We start from the raw sequence: 19,083 nt of genomic DNA on the forward strand, positions 1-19,083 counted from the left end.
TCCTTTCTAACTCGTCGATATCTTTGTCTTTGTCGTCAAATAGAGTCAAATTTAATATTGTCCAAAAAATGGGTCAATCATAGTATTTTAATTAGATAGCATATATTTGAACTCATTTTAAAGTTAATTTAAGACGGTGTATAAATTTAAACTTATTTTAACCTTTTGAAATATTAAGCTTTAAAATTAAGATGGTGTATAAAATTTAAACTCATTTTAACTTTTTGAAATATTAAGAAAATAATTACTCCCTCCGTCCATTTTTTATTGTCATTTTGCTCGTAAGTCAATTTGACTAATTTTCAAAGTTAAATTAGATTACGTTAATTTGATATTATAAACAAAAAAATTAGATATTTAAAAACTATATAAAAAGATAGTCAAAATTCTTATAGTTTGACTTTAAAAAAATCATGACAATTAAAAGTGGACAAAGGGAAGTATATGATAATTTTTTGTCAATGCTTCTTTGCAGCTAAAACATTTGAGACCACCTATAACTGCACTTTTTTTTTATTACATAAGAGAAAGTTGGCTGAAGCAGACATATTTCCGTCAACGTGCCTCTTCAGTAAGAGTATTTTCAAAAAAAAGTTTTAAGAAATATTTTTTAATTATACTATAATTTAAATACTATACAATTCAAAAAAGAATTGGCTGAAGCATACATGTTTTACGTTGACATACTGCTTCAACAAGAATATTATCAAAAAAAGAGAACTTAAAAAATATTTTTTTGTTCTACTTTAATTTAATTAGTATACAATTCAAAAGAGAGTTGTCTCACGCAGACATGTTTCTATTGACGTGCCTACTTTAGCAAAAATATTTTTTAATTCTACCTAAATTTAATTAGTATACAATTTTTACGAAATTATGGGAATGAATGGTCTAATTTTTAAGATGAAATTTCAGCAATCTCTTTAAAAAATTAAATTGGGATGGAGATTATAACATGGGAATCGAACCTTCACCAACTAGGTTAGATTTCAGGTAACCAAACAATAAGCTAAGCTAATGAGTAATGAGATTCCCGCATTCGAACAATCAAGTCTATTGAACAATATTTTTTTGGGTTAACTATCTGGGGAAGGATGCTGCTGATTTGTAAGTTGTAAGTTGCTATATACATGTGTCAGCTCCAAAGCTTAATTATTGTAGTTAGGGAAGTCAAATGAGCGGGTCGAGTCCGTTGAAAATGAGTTAGGTGAAAATGAATAAAATATTCGACTCGACTCATTTAATATAGATAAAAATGGGTAAACCTAATGGATAATATGAGTATCTATATTACCAATATTATCCATTGTTTCTTATTACGTAGACAAACACGTGCTTTAGTTACAATTTTTTTTTTCTTTTTAGGTATGTTTGGTATTTTCGTTTTTGTTCAAAATATCTTTTTGGAAAGAGGAGAATACTAAAAACACCCTAACTAAACTTGGTGTGAATCATCAGTTTCATCTTCAATTATTGACAACCTAAAAAATACCATTTTACATGATTAGCTGAACTTAAGTACACCCTTGATTTTGCTACCCGAGTCAAATACACTCCTAAATTCTTGCCAAGTTTAGGAGTGATTTGAACATTTCGGATGGTGAGGTTTAAGAAAAGTTTTTAAAAATATAGGTCAGACTTCCTCTGGTATTTTGTGAGTATATTTATGGTTTTTATTGAAGATTCTAAGATTATTTTGTGTTGCATACCATAGAGGATGTGAAATTCTTTGGTGTTGTAAATTTAACAGATGTTCATGATATCAAATTAAACTCCATGGCGAAAATAAATATGCGCTGGCGGTATTATTTTGCTTGCCAGAATTAGAAGTAGTGATTGTAGTCTCTTAGCAACTCTTGATTATCTTGTTTAGTGTGTAATTTCCACATAAAAATATGTACATAATCTACTTGGTGACTTGGCAACAAGACACTCATAGCAGTTTGATCATAGTGAATGTCTCCATTCTGAATAGTTGTTATCACTTATGGATTCTTGTCTGTTTTATTTTCTGAATTTCAGTTTTCAAAGGAGAACCCCGTTGGTACAATTCTGCCCCGAGTTCAAGTTAAAGATATTGGAGATATAACAGAAGATAATGTAGCCACCACGTTGAGAAGAGCCATCAGTTTTTATTCTACTCTACAAGCTCATGATGGTCATTGGGCAGCAGATTGTGGAGGACCAATGTTTCTATTGCCTGGTTTGGTAATTTCTTTTCTTGCGTTGTCTTTATTAGATATGTGGTTGGTCAATCTCATTATACATACCAGCCAGATATATATAAGCACTTCACTTTCTTTATTCTTATATTGTTGGTATTATAGGTTATTGCTTTATCTGTTACTGGGGCACTGAATGCAGTGTTATCCGAAGAGCATAAGCGAGAGATATGTCGTTATCTCTACAATCATCAGGCATGTACAATTACATTTCATCTTACTCTTTTATATTAATTGAATAGTTCTCTATTCAAGACTTTCTTTACTGTTTATCCTAAACATTTATTATTAAATGACAGAACTGTGATGGTGGGTGGGGTTTGCATATTGAAAGCCATAGTACCATGTTTGGTTCAGTTCTGAGCTATGTTACTCTGAGGTTGCTTGGTGAAAAGGCTAATGGTGGAGAAGGGGCAATGGAGAAGGGCCGCAAATGGATTTTGGACCATGGTACTGCCACTGCAATAACCTCGTGGGGGAAAATGTGGCTCTCAGTTCAGTAACTTAAACTTTTACTTGCTTATTTATACATTTGTGGTCACATGCATTTTCAGTCTTGATTATTTTTAATTTTCTTTCTCTACTGATCATTCATTAGGTGCTTGGAGTATTTGATTGGTCTGGGAACAATCCACTTCCTCCAGAGATGTGGCTTCTTCCTTATATCCTTCCATTTCATCCAGGTTAGTCAGCAGTTTTGTCTATTCATTACTTGTCAATTTATAAATCTCAAATCCAGAGCATATCTTTTTTGTCTGGAGACAGATGAAATAGAAGGCTTGATTCACTTCCTACATTCTTCATGAAAATAAAGTAACAAATCTATATCAAGTGATTAGGTTGGCAAGCCTTACTGTCAAGAAAATAACCTCTTTGTTACCAAATGTAATTGAAGTTCAGTAAGAAGCTTATTTTCCGATAAGCTATTTGTTGGCTGTCTGTTCTCTTGTTTCCTGGAAATGCTAAGCTGTAAAACGATGTTGCTAGTCATAATGCAAATAACTGATTCATTTTCAGAAACATCTGCATCTTGTCTTCTGTAAGAAAAGAGAACACTTATTTTGTTCACTCTTGTAGGAAGGATGTGGTGCCATTGTCGTATGGTTTATCTGCCAATGTCCTACTTATATGGTAAACGGTTTGTTGGACCGATCACACCAACAGTCTTATCTTTGAGAAAGGAGCTCTTCACAGTCCCTTATCATAAAATAAACTGGAATAAAGCACGCAATGAATGTGCAAAGGTTAGTATGACTGCAATTCGAAGGCACATATTTTGTGTTGACAAGATTTAAAAATATCCTGCTATATCAGAATTATTATCTCATTTATCTATCTTACTCCTTCATTAACAATCTTCCATTCCCCCCCACTATAATCATATGGCATTCCATCTGTGTGGACGAACATCCCTAAATACTATGATTGTTTAGTGGCCAAACTTGTATTATAAATATCCTTTTGGAAGTGATCTGACTTTCATTAGAATAAGGTTTAAGCTTTATGGCAAAATGTCAATACATGCCATTATTAATCATGCATTTTTCTGTTACTGCACTAACTTCTGTAGGAGGAAAAATAATATTTATCCTATCTCAGCTTAAATAACTTACAAGTGATCTTGAGCATATTTATCTTCACTCCACTTTAGGATAACACAATTGTTTAATTTAGCTCATGCTGTTGAAATTTTTTCTTTTTTTTTATACATAGACTGTTCTGGATCTACATTTAATTAAGTTACCTCTTTTAGTGTTAAATCCTTGTTTCACTCTATATTTCCTTAGGAATTTTATGGTGATTGATTGACTTCATCCATGGTCCAATTCGCTAATTTTGTTTTGTTTCTAGTAGACTACTTTTCAGCGTCGAACCTTAAAAATGTATGATCAGATTACTCCTTTTAGCTGTTTCAACTTTGGCTCACGGAATTTATTTTGAGTAGATACCTACCTCCCCCAATTGGTCCAATTTCATCATATAACAGGGAAGTCAGCTCCTATTGCCCGAAGTTCATGATGTTAATTTGGTCCACATCAAAAGAAAACCTGTATAATAATAAGCAGCAGATGTAAAGCCATGTGGAATATTTTAACTTCTTTACTCTTCTTTTCCTTATAGTTTTAATCATGTTATGCAATGTTTCACAGGAAGACCTCTACTATCCTCACCCTCTACTACAGGACATCCTTTGGACATCTCTTGACAAGCTCATCGAACCTTTGTTTATGCATTGGCCTGGGAAAAAGTTGAGGGAAAAAGCTCTTAGCACAGTAATGGATCACATACATTATGAAGATGAAAATACTCGCTATATATGCTTAGGGCCCGTGAACAAGGTACTAAAAAATAACTTCTTTTTATCTGCTCTAGTTGGTGATTGAAGCAAAAGTTTATTCAATATAAGGATTATCACTTGATGCTACATGAACTGAGTATGTGTTATATTCCATAAATCTAGAACTTTTGGAGTTTGGCCAGCATTTGTACTTATCATAGTCGTGTTTTTTTCCTTACAACTGAGGGAAAATAATGTAGTTCAAAAAGACACTGCAATATTATGATCTTTAGTTTTAAGTTGCCCTTATCTTTTTATCTTTTAGTTGGAATAAAGTTTATACGATCTTTAATTATTTTTTTAAAGATAAGATAAGGCTCAGAAACAATATTTTTTTCTAATTAGAAAAAGCACCTTGAAAGGTCCTTTGTTGGTGTTGGAGGAAAAAAGAAGTCATACTATACATAAAAATGTCATAAAGGACACGTATGAAGGAGCCATCACTAGCATGAGAACTATAATAGGAGTAACAAAGGAGTTCTCTCCATTATTGTGGTTTACAGTAGGAATCGGCATTTAGCCTGTACTTGTTTATCCCTTGTGGTGGATGAGCTAACCAACGCAACACAAGATGAGATCCCATGGTGCATAAATGTGGTTGAAGAGTATGAATTAAAAACAAATACAGAAGTCAGATATCAATGAGCACTAATGGTCTGGTGGTAGAACGATTCCATGCCACGGTACAGACCTGTGTTCCATTCCTCGAGGGACTCCGTCGGTATTTTTTTAGAGGGACTCCCTTGGTACTTGTTCAATTTTTCCCCATGTTTTTCAAAAAATTCAATTCTTCAAAATTTAATCAACTTCTGGAGGCCATCAGAAAATCCCAACAGTGTCTGTTAGTTTTCCTCACTGAAGTGATAATTTCTAACAGAACTCTATTCATCGGTTTTTTTTAAATCAGAAATCGATGGTTTTTTCCCTCAGAAAAATGTGTATGTAGTTATTGAATCAAAATTGAATTGAAATGGATAAGTTTTACTGGGGGTGTTATGTGACAGAATGATGCCTACCAAAGTGAAACATAAGTTCTAATAGGACTGTAATAAGACCAACAATATTATATGGGAGCAAGTGTTGGGCTGCCAAAGTCCTACACATCCGCTAGATGAGTATCGCACATGCAGATACTAAGAAGAAATGCGGTTATACAAGATTATTAATGGCCACATTCACGAGAAGGTTCAAGTAGCACACATGGAGGATAAGTGGAGGTCGCTTAGGGTTATGTCTTGTGTCGACCTCTAGATGCATCTATCCGTTGTGATACCATGGTGAGCAGAGATGTTAAAAGTAGCCGAGGTAGACGTAAAATTATTTGGAAGTAAGTTGTCTTGATCCATACAGATTTAGTGAAGTTAGGGCACAATCGAGGAAAAGGACCTATATAGGAAATAACTAGTTGTTGAAAATATGTTTTTATCATGTTAGAACATTTAATTCACATATTGTGCTTTCAAAGAGTTGTTTCAGATTTATGCACATTAGAAAATATAAGGAATTTCTTGAACTTCCAATTTTATTTTATCAAGGACATGATCCTTGATAAGAAGATATGGAGGTTGAGGATTAGTGTAGAAGGTTAGTAGGTAGATGCACTGGTCTGTCTAGATTTCCTTATCAGTGTAATTAGTAAAATTCTCTCCTACTTTGTTATACTTCTTATTATTATCTGGTGTTACTTTTGCTTCGATTATTGTATTATTTGTTGGTGTAACTGGTATTCTTTCATGTATTCTCTTTTCTTTCTTGTTTTGTTATGATTTACTCGAGCCGTGTCTATCGGAAACAATATTTCTACCCTCATAAGGTAGGGTTAAAGTTGCGTACACTCCACCCCACCAGATCCCACAATGAGATGTCATGTAATTGTATAATATTCGCCTAAGATCAATTTAAATGGAGTAACATGGTCAGTGAAGATTCATAAACCGATCGCAACTTGTTTGGGACTAAGGCGTAGTTATTGTTGTTTTATAAGTAAGTTCCTGTCTAGTCTTATCTTCTTAGATAGAGATAGAGTTATAGTAATTTTAAGAGTTTTAACCTGTTCAGAACTAATTTTCCTATTAATAGGACTCTGAAGTTGCTTTTTGTTTTGGCTTGATGTATAACACTATGAATTGATTCCTCTACAACAACATACCTACTGTAGTCCTACAAAGTGGGGTTTGGAGATGGTAGAGTGTACACAGACCTTACCGCTACCTTAGAGGTAGAGATATTGTTTCCAATAGAACATTGGCTAAAGAAAATATAGTCTAAAACAGTCCCGAACAGGAAGCAATGAAAGTACAAGAAAAAATAGATAATAACAAAAACAGTAACAGAAACAACAGATAGTAACAAGCCAGAAACTACAACAAAACAACACAATAATCTAGGTACAAAGAACAACATATAGTAACAAAAATTGAAGGACAAGAAACTATAGGGGCAATACTACAACTATTAATATGAACGGACAATATTGATTTCTCTCTCTTTATTATTTTTCTTTCTCGTTCTCCTATTACTCTCTCCATTCTTATATTGTTCTCCCTTCTCCATTCTGGTGCTACATCATATATTCTTCCCTTCCCTTTTTTCGTAAACTGACCCCTCATGTGCAGGTCTTAAATATGCTTTGTTGCTGGGTTGAAGATTCTAGTTCAGAAGCTTTTAAGTTGCATCTTCCACGATTATATGATTATCTATGGATTGCTGAAGATGGAATGAAAATACAGGTCTGGATCTAATAACATCACTTCATAATATTCATGTCTTTAGCTTCTAATTATGTTGTTCTCCAAAAGTAGGACTGTTTAACTTTATAGATATCTGCATTGGCAGAATTTCTTCAATTCCCTTATAGTTGCAGTGATATTAATTGTTTTAACATTTTTTGCCTTATTTCTAGTCGTCTAAAGATGATGTGAATGCCAAATTTCAGGGATATAATGGAAGTCAATCATGGGATACTTCTTTTGCTATTCAAGCAATCATTTCAACTAACCTTGTTGAAGAATATGGTCCAACTTTGCGAAAAGCACATAAGTTCATGAAAAACTCACAGGTAAGGCCTTTGTTCTTTAGCATATATGTGGCACTTTTTCCTTATATATCTTCATTTTTATCTCCGGTGTTGGTGTTAATTGCTAGATTCTTTCTTTTGCATAAAGGTGTTAGATGATTGCCCAGGCAATCTTGATTTCTGGTATCGGCATATTTCAAAAGGGGCTTGGCCTTTCTCTACTGCAGATCATGGTTGGCCTATTTCAGATTGTACTGCAGAAGGACTAAAAGTAGGCATTTTTGTTAAACCTTCATGACTCGTTGAGACATTTTGATTTGTAGTAATCTAATCTCTCCGTGGCATGTCTATCAGGCATGTCTTCTACTCTCTAAACTACCTGTGGAAATAGTTGGTGAGCCATTGAAGGCAAACCGTTTGTATGATGCTGTAAATGTTATGCTGTCATTACAGGTAAAAACATTTTTTCTTGTAATCGGAAAATATGTTTTTTTTCTCACTAGATCAAACTTTTGATTAGGGGTTGGCATCTGTTGGCTTGGTTTGGTTTCCCAGAAGTCCCATTCAGCCTTTTGGATTTCTATTTGTCGATTTTGGTAACTGAAACCGAACCGTAGTAATTTCAGTTCAAAACAGTTTTTTCATGTTCTGTTAGGTCTTTCCGTTCTTAGCTTGACAAATTGGGATTTTTTCCAGACCAAAATATGGGTCTCAGAAATAATTTTTGATACTACATTGAGCCGAAGTTCATGAGGAGATGACAATGTTGCTCTTCTCTGACAGCTTAACAAACAAGAGCGGCCAGTAAAGCTCCACTGTCACATTTGCCACTTTCATGATTGTAGGGATTATCTTCCTATTACAATAACTTGTAAGCAGAAGAAATAATAGAACGTAAAAATGCATCAACAAAAAATCAGAGGAACAACAATATAGTTTGAAAGCTTACAGTGATGAGGATGTCTTCATCATTGAGAACTAAATAAGTGTTCATGCAAGCCTCATCTTCTGCACAATCCTACTATGCAAATATATCAGTTAGGGGTTCACTGTGACAATAAATTTTCTGCCAATATGAGATGAAAATGATTCATGATAGTTACAGTTACATCAATTGCATTTGGTTTTTCTAATTCTCTTGAAACCTCACATCCCTTTGAATCATTAATGACGTCTTTTCTATGATGTGATCTGCAGAATCCTGACGGTGGCATTGGGACATATGAACTGTCAAGGTCGTATCCATGGTTGGAGGTATTCAGTTTGGCAAATAACATTAGTTCCATGTCAAGGATTTTTTGATATCTATAATCTACTTAGTTTGTTTTAGTTGTTCATTCATGTAATCCATTTGCACCAACCTGACTTTTTATTTCTGTGCACTAATTTGCCTTTTTATAGCATTTGATGTTTCAGCAAAGTTATTATTATTTTTGCCATCCGGCCACTAGTTTTATGGCCTAAAGCAAATAGTTGCTTGTAATCTCTTCCTTTTATCAGCTATCACATTTCACAAGGACAACAGGATGGTAATCCTCAAAGTTTAGGGTATCTGATGTCAAAGTCCAACAGTTTCAGACTACTTGGTTGTATAAGTACTGGGAACTTTAATGTTTCATGCAGATATCCAGGGATGTGGGAAACTGCATTATCATGTCTCAACATAATGACAGATCTTAGCATAGGATGACTCTAGGAGTCTGAAGTGCGAACTTAGATCCCCAGATTCATTTAGATATATTAGTTGTTTTGCTAATATATGTAATTTCTGATGAAGAATATAAATAGGGCACGACTTGCATGTTTTCTGATTCTTTTGCTCAGATTAATCCTAATATGCAAGTCCTTTGTTAATGTTGCATTGTGTTTTCCTCCTTCAGATAATCAACCCTGCTGAGACTTTCGGTGATATTGTTATTGATTATCCGTAAGGCATCTACACCTGTATCTTGTTTCATCCACTAAACTACTTGAGGTGTGTGCTAAAAAGTCTAGATCTTAACATTAACCCCAATAATATTTGCAGTTACGTAGAGTGTACCTCAGCTATAATTCAAGCTTTGGCAGCATTTAAGAAATTATACCCTGGGTATCGGAAAGAAGATGTGGAGCGTTGTATTGAAAAAGGTGCCGCCTTCATTGAAAAGATACAAGAAGCAGATGGCTCCTGGTTAGTTCTTATTTAAGCCTGTTTCTTTTTTTTTTCCCCCCTCTTTGGCCAGTAAAACCATTAGTATTCACTTAATCTTGAGGTTTATGGTTAGGTATGGATGTTGGGGAGTTTGCTTTACGTATGGCACATGGTTCGGGGTGAAGGGCCTGCTGGATGCTGGGAGGAACTTCAACAATTCTTATAACATCCGTAAGGCCTGTGATTTTCTGTTATCAAAACAAGTAGTGTCTGGTGGATGGGGAGAGAGTTATCTGTCTTGTCAAAACAAGGTAAAAGTCATTCATACCTTGTACTCGATCTTTCAATGCATGGTGGAAAATGCATATGTCATGTAAATTTTAACATCTGTTCTCTACAATAAATGTGAGTCTTAAGTAAACATACTAGAAAGATAACATTCTTCAAATTTGCTTCTTGTTTTGTAATACCTTGTATTTCACTTTCTCCGGCTGGATAAAAACTCTTTGATTTAGAACTTGAAATATCATAGAAATCATTAATGTAATACATATATAATCAACTAATTTAGTAATCGTGTTAGATAGACGAATAGAAAAATGTTACAATCAAATTGATAACTATGTCGGGGCTATTTCATCTCAACTAATGTACATAACTCTAAATTAGTATTTGCAATTGCTGGAGTTATTTTTTCCTCTCAGTTCTGCGTTGTAACTTTCAATATTTTTTTTACTCTTATAGGTGTATACAAATCTTAAGGGTAACAAATCTCACAGTGTTTGTACTGCATGGGCTATGCTGGCTCTTATTGAAGCTGGACAGGTATAAATAATTTTCCACCGCAAATATAGCTCATTCTGAGGAGCTGTTGGTTAAAGCAGCTTGTCTTGTAAGAGTTTTGAGGACCAATAAGCCATTAAATAAATTATGATCTGATTTCTTCTGAACCAAAGCTAATTTCCATTAGTTTGAAAGATTAGTTTATTACTGGTAAGAATATCATGATAGTTGACCGTTCAACTATCATGAAGTCTATATTCTTAGCAGTAATAAACTTAACTATCATTGAAGTAATATAGACTACCGATTGATGAAAACTTCGAAGTGATGTTGAGGGAATGGTTAATTATTCCATTGGAAAAATTCTGTGATTGTTAGCAGTAACAAACTAATCTCTCTTTCTTTTTTTCATGGAGATATGAAAAGAAAATGTTAGTAACCTTAGAGGCTAAAATCCAGAAACCGCCTCTGCATGTTAACTGCAAGAAATTGTCTAATTATGAAATTTCATAAATGATAAATAAGACTGCAACCAAGTTATGGGTCTTCAGGCCGAAAAGTGATGCACTTCTCCGCTACTTTCTCGTTATCAACTTCTTGATGTGTGTACACTACTCTAATTAGCTGCATTACTTTGTGCTTTAGATAAAATCAATGAAGTCATTTGTTTCGTGATAACCACTAAAAAGTATTATATCTTGTTGTGCAGGGAGATAGGGATCCAACTCCATTACACCGTGCAGCAAAGGTATTGATAAATTCTCAGCTTGAAAATGGAGATTTTCCTCAGCAGGTAATTCTGCAGTCAGTCACTAAGATTTGTAACTTAAAAACATACATGTTTCTAAATCAACTTCAAAAGTGGTGAAGTATTGAGGAGGTTGGCCCATTTTGTATTTCATTTCAGCCTTTTAATTGTTCCTCCTCGAATAAACAATGGAAGTTGGAGATGTTTAACAAGTTTATCAGAAAGTTACAATGTACCTTTTTCATTGTTTTTGTGTGGGATATTCAAAGAAAAGGAACACTCAATATCTAGTGGGCGGAGCTAGAGTATAGGTTAGGCCAAACCGTGTATTTGTCTAAAGAAGACTCCGACTTTATCTTCTGAGAAGATATTTCACTCTTACTGAGATTGAGTTTTCCATATATATTTACTGATAATGTTGAATTTTGGATGCAGGAGATAAGCGGGGTGTTCAACAAGAATTGCATGATATCGTATTCTGCATATAGGAACATCTTCCCAATTTGGGCTCTAGGACAATATCAGTCTCAGCTACTTAAGCCTCAATGAGTGACAGTTATCAGTGAACTATATATATTTCACAGCTTATGCATTTCGTTCTGAAGCTGAATGAGTTTCTAGTTGAACAAGCAATGAATACTTGTTACTTATCAATCAATCTGTGAAATTGAACACTTTTTATTTATCACAAACATGCCTTGTGGAGTTGAACCCACAACAGTATACATATTATGTTCATTTCTCTATTTTAGTTTTAAATATTTATCTCTATAACATTATATTATTTACTTTGTAAGTTATACATGTTGGGATCTAAACAACAAGACATCATGTGAAAACTAATCATTGCAAATTTTTAAACAAAGGGAAAAACCTCAAATATACCATTGAACTTTGAAAAAAAGGCTCATTTATGCCATCAATTACAAGTTTGGCTTATCTATCTCATTTCCGTTTGAGAAAAGGCTCATCCATGCCATTATTTGTTTATGAAATGATATAGATGAACCAAACTTTTAACGGATGATAATACAGATGAGCCTTTTCTTTCTCAGAGTTCGATGACATGTTTAAACCTTTTTTCTTTTTAAAAAAATAATAATTTATTGCAATTTGGTTTGAACTCACTATGAGTTGTCTTTAGCTTGTTGGGATGGAAATATCAAGATGTCACATAAAAGTTAACAATTGCAAACTTTAAATGATGGTAAATTAAACAACAAAGAGAAGTATAATATTTTGACATGATTTTATCAATTGATCTACCTATAAAACTAATATATGGAAATTGTTTAAAAAGTTGATTCTTTCATTTTTATTTTTTTTTAAATAATCTCTATTATACACTCCACTAAACATTAAGCTTCGACATGCATGTTGACCCTTTTCCCTTTCTGTTTCATATGATTTAGAAGGAAAATATCTCTTGCTCGATGGAGTACGTCGTGATGGTTGCAATTTATAAAAATGTTTATGATAACTCAAGCAAAATATAAGAAATTCAATTTATTTATATAATACTAATCAAGACATGCTTAGAAGTCAGAGTATATTAATTTATCGAAGTAGTTGTACATATAGGTTAGGTACGTCTTATAGATGATAGAAAATCTAAAATTGATCATTTACTTTTGTTCAGGGGCGGCTCAAACCAGTTGGTGGCCTAAGGCCAAAATTAAACTAGAGGCCTTAAAAAAAATTTAAAAATTATATATGTTTTTATTTCAAATCTATTTTTCTAACTTTTTGAGATGCAAAGTTATTTATAATTTTTGTGTAGTCAATCTCTTCTAATAATTCTTTTTCAATCGATAATATAGCCAAACCACTTAATCTTTCTTGAGACATTGTTGATCTTAAATTAGATTTTATTATTTTTAATTTTGAAAAACTTCTTATGGCTGAAGCGATTGTTGCAGGAATTGTTAACATTATTCTATAAGCAATGCAAGCATTTGGAAAAGAATCAAGTATTTTTATTTGATTAAATATCTCAATTAGAGTATTGTCTTCTACTTGTATGATTTTTCTTAACACTTTTAATTCAGAAAATAAGTCTAAACCATCAATATCCCAGTGAGTATTATGTTTTAAGGAACATTCTAGATTAAGACAATATTTTTTTGAATTCTCATCATCTAATGATCTCAATTTTTTCCCACTAAATAGAAAACCAAAAATATTTTCATATACTTCAAATTGTTCAAATCTAAAACATAAACTATATTTTTTGAAAATTGAAATTATCAATAGAACAAGTAAATTCTTAAGTTTTGATTAAGAGAGATGTAAGATCAGAAAAGAAAAAGAGAGAAGAAATAGAAGAGAGGAAGAGAGAATGATAGAATATATAAAAATAAATTAGGTAAAAAAAAAAAAAGATAACTTGTACAATTAAAAAAGTAAACATTGAAAATGTAAAAAGTAATAGTCATATCAAATCATCTCATTAATTTCATTTGAATTTAAAGTCTTAGTTTTTTTTTTTAGTTTAATCCTACCTAAAAAACCAAAAAATGGGGCCCCCTAAATTTGGGGCCTAAGGCCAAAGTATTTTTTTCAAAGCTTATCAGCCGCCCCTGCTTTTGTTATACTTTAAGTAATTGTTTGGTTAGGAAAATATTACGGGAGAAAATATCTTAGTGAATAGAAAAAGTAAACATATCTAATAATATATATGCATTGTGAGCCGCTTCATTAAAGCGCTAATTAAAAAAAATTCAGTAAGAGAAAATGGTCCAAGTTTGGCCGCGTAATTCAAATAGTCATACTTCAACATTAGAACATCACTCTCTACTTTAAATACACTTTGCGTTTCACCATCTTTCCTTCTTACACCAAGTTGAGTAAACTAAGACATTTTTCTTTCTCCAGTTAGAATAATTTTGTTTTAGAAGAATGTGGAAGTTGAAGGTTGGTGAAGGAGGTAGTCCATGGCTTCGAACGTTAAACAGACACATAGGGAGGCAGGTGTGGGAGTTTGATCCAAATCTCGGGTCTCTGGAAGACCTGGCAGAGATAGAGAAGTTTCGCACAGAGTTTCACAACAATCGTTTTGAAACTAAACACAGCTCTGATCTTCTTATGCGTCATCAGGTGGAGTCATCACTCTTAAGTTTGCCGCATGCTCTTGTCCTTATGTTATTATTTCCTTCATTTTAATTATTTTTTACTTCATTTAAATATATTTATTTTTGACAATTTTCCATCTGACATATTAAATGATATTTTGATATACTATACATACAATACTCAGGGGCGGCTGATAAGCTTTGAAAAAAATACTTTGGCCTTAGGCCCCAAATTTAGGGGGCCCCATTTTTTGGTTTTTTAGGTAGGATTAAACTAAAATAAAATAAAATAGAACTAAGACTTTAAATTCAAACGAAATTAATGAGATGATTTGATATGACTATTACTTTTTACATTTTCAATGTTTACTTTTTTAATTGTACAAGTTATCTTTTTTTTTTTACCTAATTTATTTTTATATATTCTATCATTCTCTCTTCCTCTCTTCTATTTCTTCTCTCTTTTTCTTTTCTGATCTTACATCTCTCTTAATCAAAACTTAATAATTTACTTGTTCTATTGATAATTTTCAAAAAATATAGTTTATGTTTTAGATTTGAACAATTTGAAGTATATGAAAATATTTTTGGTTTTCTATTTAGTGGGAAAAAATTGAGATCATTAGATGATGAGAATTCAAAAAAATATTGTCTTAATCTAGAATGTTCCTTAAAACATAATACTCACTGGGATATTGATGGTTTAGACTTATTTTCTGAATTAAAAGTGTTAAGAAAAATCATACAAGTAGAAGACAATACTCTAATTGAGATACTTAATCAAATAAAAATACTTGATTCTTTTCCAAATGCTTGCATTGCTTATAGAATAATGTTAACAATTCCTGCAACAATCGCTTCAGCCATAAGAAGTTTTTCAAAATTAAAAATAATAAAATCTAATTTAAGATCAACAATGTCTCAAGAAAGATTAAGTGGTTTGGCTATATTATCGATTGAAAAAGAATTATTAGAAGAGATTGACTACACAAAAATTATAAATAACTTTGCATCTCAAAAAGTTAGAAAAATAGATTTGAAATAAAAACATATATAATTTTTAAATTTTTTTTAAGGCCTCTAGTTTAATTTTGGCATTAGGCCACCAACTGGTTTGAGCCGCCCCTGACAATACTAAAAATACTTGAAAAACGTCGGTCAAAACCAACAGACTATGATGTTGTTTTGGTCAAAATCAATGAAAAAGTGACTCGTCGCTTTTCTCGAAAAGCGACGGACAACGTCTTTTGGAATGACGGACTGCGTCGTTTTTGTTGTTATTTTTTTAATCTTTGAAATAAGCGACATACGACATTATTTTGTTTAAAAAAAAACGATAGACAAAATTAAAGGACATTGATCGTCGCTTTTCTACAATTTTTTTTAGCAATTTCTGCTGCCTATTTGCACATAAATTACAATTTCATATATATTCAATGCATAATGCATAATTTCAAATTTAATTTCAATTGTGGTGTATTTAAAATAAGTTAATCTGAACAATTATCAAAATAAGTGAAGAAAATCAAATAAAACATAAAAAAATTAAAACGTTAAAATTTAAAAGGACACTTTTAAAAAAAAGATACGTAATTTTTTTTAAAAAAGTAATTAAAAGTGAAAAGATAAGAAATTAATCAAAGAGAAAAAAAATAGAACGTTTAAAGTGAGGATGAAACTAAATTAAATATTTTACAAAGAAAAAATTAAAAGAATAAAAAAAATATATAAAAGTTTTAATGTTAATAATTATGTGTACTAACTAATTGTAAATAGACCAATTAAAAAAGAATATATTTTCAATTTTTTTGGTCTTCACTTGCTTTCAAGAGAGTATGCACACTCTCTCTGGCACATCAACTTTTGAGGTGTGTTTATTTTATTTTAAAATAGTTTAGGAGGTAATAGGATCCTCTTTAAGTTTAGGTGTGTCATTGCGATTTCGTTCATAGTTTAGGGGGTACTTATGCATTATCCCTACATTCAATTCAACCCATTCATAACAAACCAAACAATAAACATAATACACATAATATAATAACAAACTTCATTAAACATTCATAAACACTAAATCATAATTTAAAGACTTATAAAGTCTTTAAAATTAGTCACAAAAAACCATATAAGTTCACTAAAGGGATGCTAAAGGGTGGAGTCTATGTATTTGGCTTCTTCATCATTTTTGGTGTCCTCGCTAGCAAAGGACCCTCTCGAAGAACGAGACGTACTGTCACATTACCTTTTTCATTATTCCCCTTTTTTATTATTAATATTAATCAATGAACAATCCGACCCATCACTAATTTCCATTCCTCCCCAAAACATACAACATGGAAGTACAAGATTCTACAAGCTTTGACAAATTAAAGGTCTAGAAGTTCACTTGTGTCAATAACCCAAATAATCACTCTGGCACATGAGCTTTCCCCTTCTGAATGGTATCCAAATCGACTTTCAACATAAGACCTCAAATCCATGAAACAACTCTAAATTTGAAAACGACGACTCACCTAGACCAAATTTCCCATTTCGGAACTGATGAGATTCCATTTTGAGACTCGAAACTCCGTTTGACACCAAAAAACACTTTTGACCACTTTAAACTTTCCAAAACTCAAAACTTTCAAAAATCATAGCTTTTCAAAAATTTCACAAAATCAACTTCACAAACCGATCAGAAATGACTCGAGACGACTATCGGGAGGGGTAAATTAATAATTTTACAAAAATTCTAAAAATGACCTTCCTAATCATTACATTTTCACTTTAAATTCAAAATAAATCATAAACACTTTAAAATCAAAAGAAGTTACAAGTCTCATACAACAACAAAATTGTATTTCACATTTTTTTCAATATTAGTTATGAGAAGCGTGCATTGCACGTTTGTCTCCTACTGTTTTATAAAATTTGTACAAACATAATTTTATGTTGATGATTATTTATCGCATGATATATTTTTATAGATATGCCAAAGCTTGCATTGATTAATATGTATATGTATAAAACCTACATTTGCATCCAAAAGAAAAATAGAGATTCGAAATATAGTCTTCTAGACTAAGACATATTCTAGTAAATATATAGATGTTTTCTCTATACAAACACAACCATTTATGTTAATATTATAATTTTATTTTTACTTATTTGTTTGACAACTAAGAGATACTAAAATACGTATAATCAATTAAGATTATATAACACCAAATCTAATAATATGAATATTAGCTTTAAATTTAAGAATAAAAATATACAACATTATGGGGTATTATTTTCTATAAATATTATAATAACAAGAGTATATCATCATTTTTTTTTATCTTACTGTCTACTTTCATTTTCTTTTTCAGCTCTTACTACGTACAAATGTGGATACTTCCCACTTTGTGCCTATTTTCATTCAGATTCTTCAATTTCCAAGTTTATGGAAAATTACCCCTAAATCATTTTTAAACTAAAACTCTTAGTATTTTAATTTTTAATATAAAATTAAAAGGTTCCAATACAAAGGGAAATGGCATAAGAAGAAAATTATGTTGACACAAGAGTTCACGTAGCTTCAGATCAAAATTATTGAAGAATTCACGGTCCTTATTTTCTTTCTTATTTTTATTTCACCCCATGATAAGCTTCAACTAAAATTACAAAATGATCTTGTATTGTTAATGCCTTGGTATGTGACATCATTACATTATACTTATTTCTATAAAATTCAGACTATGAAGAATTTGGACTTGAAATTTAAAATATGAGATGGTGAATGCATATGATGTGTCTGTTTGTACATAGTATTTTCAAAATTTAAGAAAAGAATCCTTTTACTTTTTTTGTTATGAAGTTATAACTAAGAATTTTTGAAGATTTCGAATGACATGTGTAATTAAAGAACAAAAAGAGTCTAATGATGTAACGGAAGAAAAAAAAAGAAGAGTGTTAATAATTTAGTGACTTAACTTTTCTTTTCAATACCATAAATGTATTAAAAAGAAATGGGAAAAGGGTCAAATATGCCCCTAAACTATTCGAAAAGGTCTAGATATACATCCGTTTAAAGTTTGGCTCACTCATGCCCTCGCCGTCCAACTTTTCGTCTAGATATGCCCTTATGAGCGTTAAATGCCAAATGGAATTGCCACGTCATTTTTACACTACCACGTGACATTTATATTAAAGGGAAAATGGTCAAATATACCCCTAAACTATTTGAAAAGTCTAGATATACCCCCTTTTAAATAAACTACCCGACCCGTTTTCAACAAAAAAATTTCGGAAAAATCCCGAAAATGAGTAATTGACTAATAAAAAATAGGAAAAATATGAAAAAATATATATAAAACTAACGCCAAAAATTCACAAATAAATATAGTAACCTTAAATTCAACAATTTCAACAATTTTTTAAAATTTTTATTTTTTTCGATAAATCCCTAAAATGAGTAATTGATTAATAAAAATATGAAAAATATAACCTAAAAATTCAGCATAAAGTCATTTTCATATTTTTTTTATTAATCAATTACTCATTTTCATGATTTATCGAAAAAAATAAAAATTTTAAAAAATTGTTGAAATTGTTGAATTTAAGGTTACTATATTTATTTCTGAATTTTTGGCGTTAATTTTATATATATTTTTTTCATATTTTACTATTTTTTATTAGTCAATTACTCATTTTCGGGATTTATCGAAAAAAAATTAAAAAAACTATTGAAAACTGATCGGGTAGTTTTAAAAGGGGGTTATATCTATACCTTTTCGAATAATTTAGGGGTCTA

General features: G+C 31.6%; 1 protein-coding gene across 1 annotated transcript in view; it reads left to right on the top strand.

Moving 5' to 3' along the window:
- Window positions 1-2,024: 2,024 nt before the first annotated feature.
- The window catches only part of LOC125838370 (cycloartenol Synthase-like), a 41,568-nt gene continuing 24,509 nt past the window's right edge, over window positions 2,025-19,083 (top strand). The window contains exons 1-16 of the mRNA XM_049517447.1: window positions 2,025-2,208; window positions 2,328-2,417; window positions 2,522-2,716; window positions 2,821-2,905; window positions 3,300-3,466; window positions 4,373-4,561; window positions 7,176-7,289; window positions 7,496-7,618; window positions 7,725-7,847; window positions 7,931-8,029; window positions 8,774-8,830; window positions 9,457-9,503; window positions 9,603-9,746; window positions 9,841-10,018; window positions 10,452-10,532; window positions 11,200-11,283. Of these exons, the coding sequence (XP_049373404.1) occupies window positions 2,188-2,208; window positions 2,328-2,417; window positions 2,522-2,716; window positions 2,821-2,905; window positions 3,300-3,466; window positions 4,373-4,561; window positions 7,176-7,289; window positions 7,496-7,618; window positions 7,725-7,847; window positions 7,931-8,029; window positions 8,774-8,830; window positions 9,457-9,503; window positions 9,603-9,746; window positions 9,841-10,018; window positions 10,452-10,532; window positions 11,200-11,283 (1,797 nt within the window). The 5' untranslated portion in view covers window positions 2,025-2,187. The remainder of the gene's footprint in view (window positions 2,209-2,327; window positions 2,418-2,521; window positions 2,717-2,820; window positions 2,906-3,299; window positions 3,467-4,372; window positions 4,562-7,175; window positions 7,290-7,495; window positions 7,619-7,724; window positions 7,848-7,930; window positions 8,030-8,773; window positions 8,831-9,456; window positions 9,504-9,602; window positions 9,747-9,840; window positions 10,019-10,451; window positions 10,533-11,199; window positions 11,284-19,083) is intronic.

This window comes from Solanum verrucosum, unplaced genomic scaffold (genome assembly GCF_900185275.1).
Source record: "Solanum verrucosum unplaced genomic scaffold, falcon-dt-bn FXZP01000150.1, whole genome shotgun sequence".
Taxonomy (NCBI): Eukaryota; Viridiplantae; Streptophyta; class Magnoliopsida; order Solanales; family Solanaceae; genus Solanum; species Solanum verrucosum.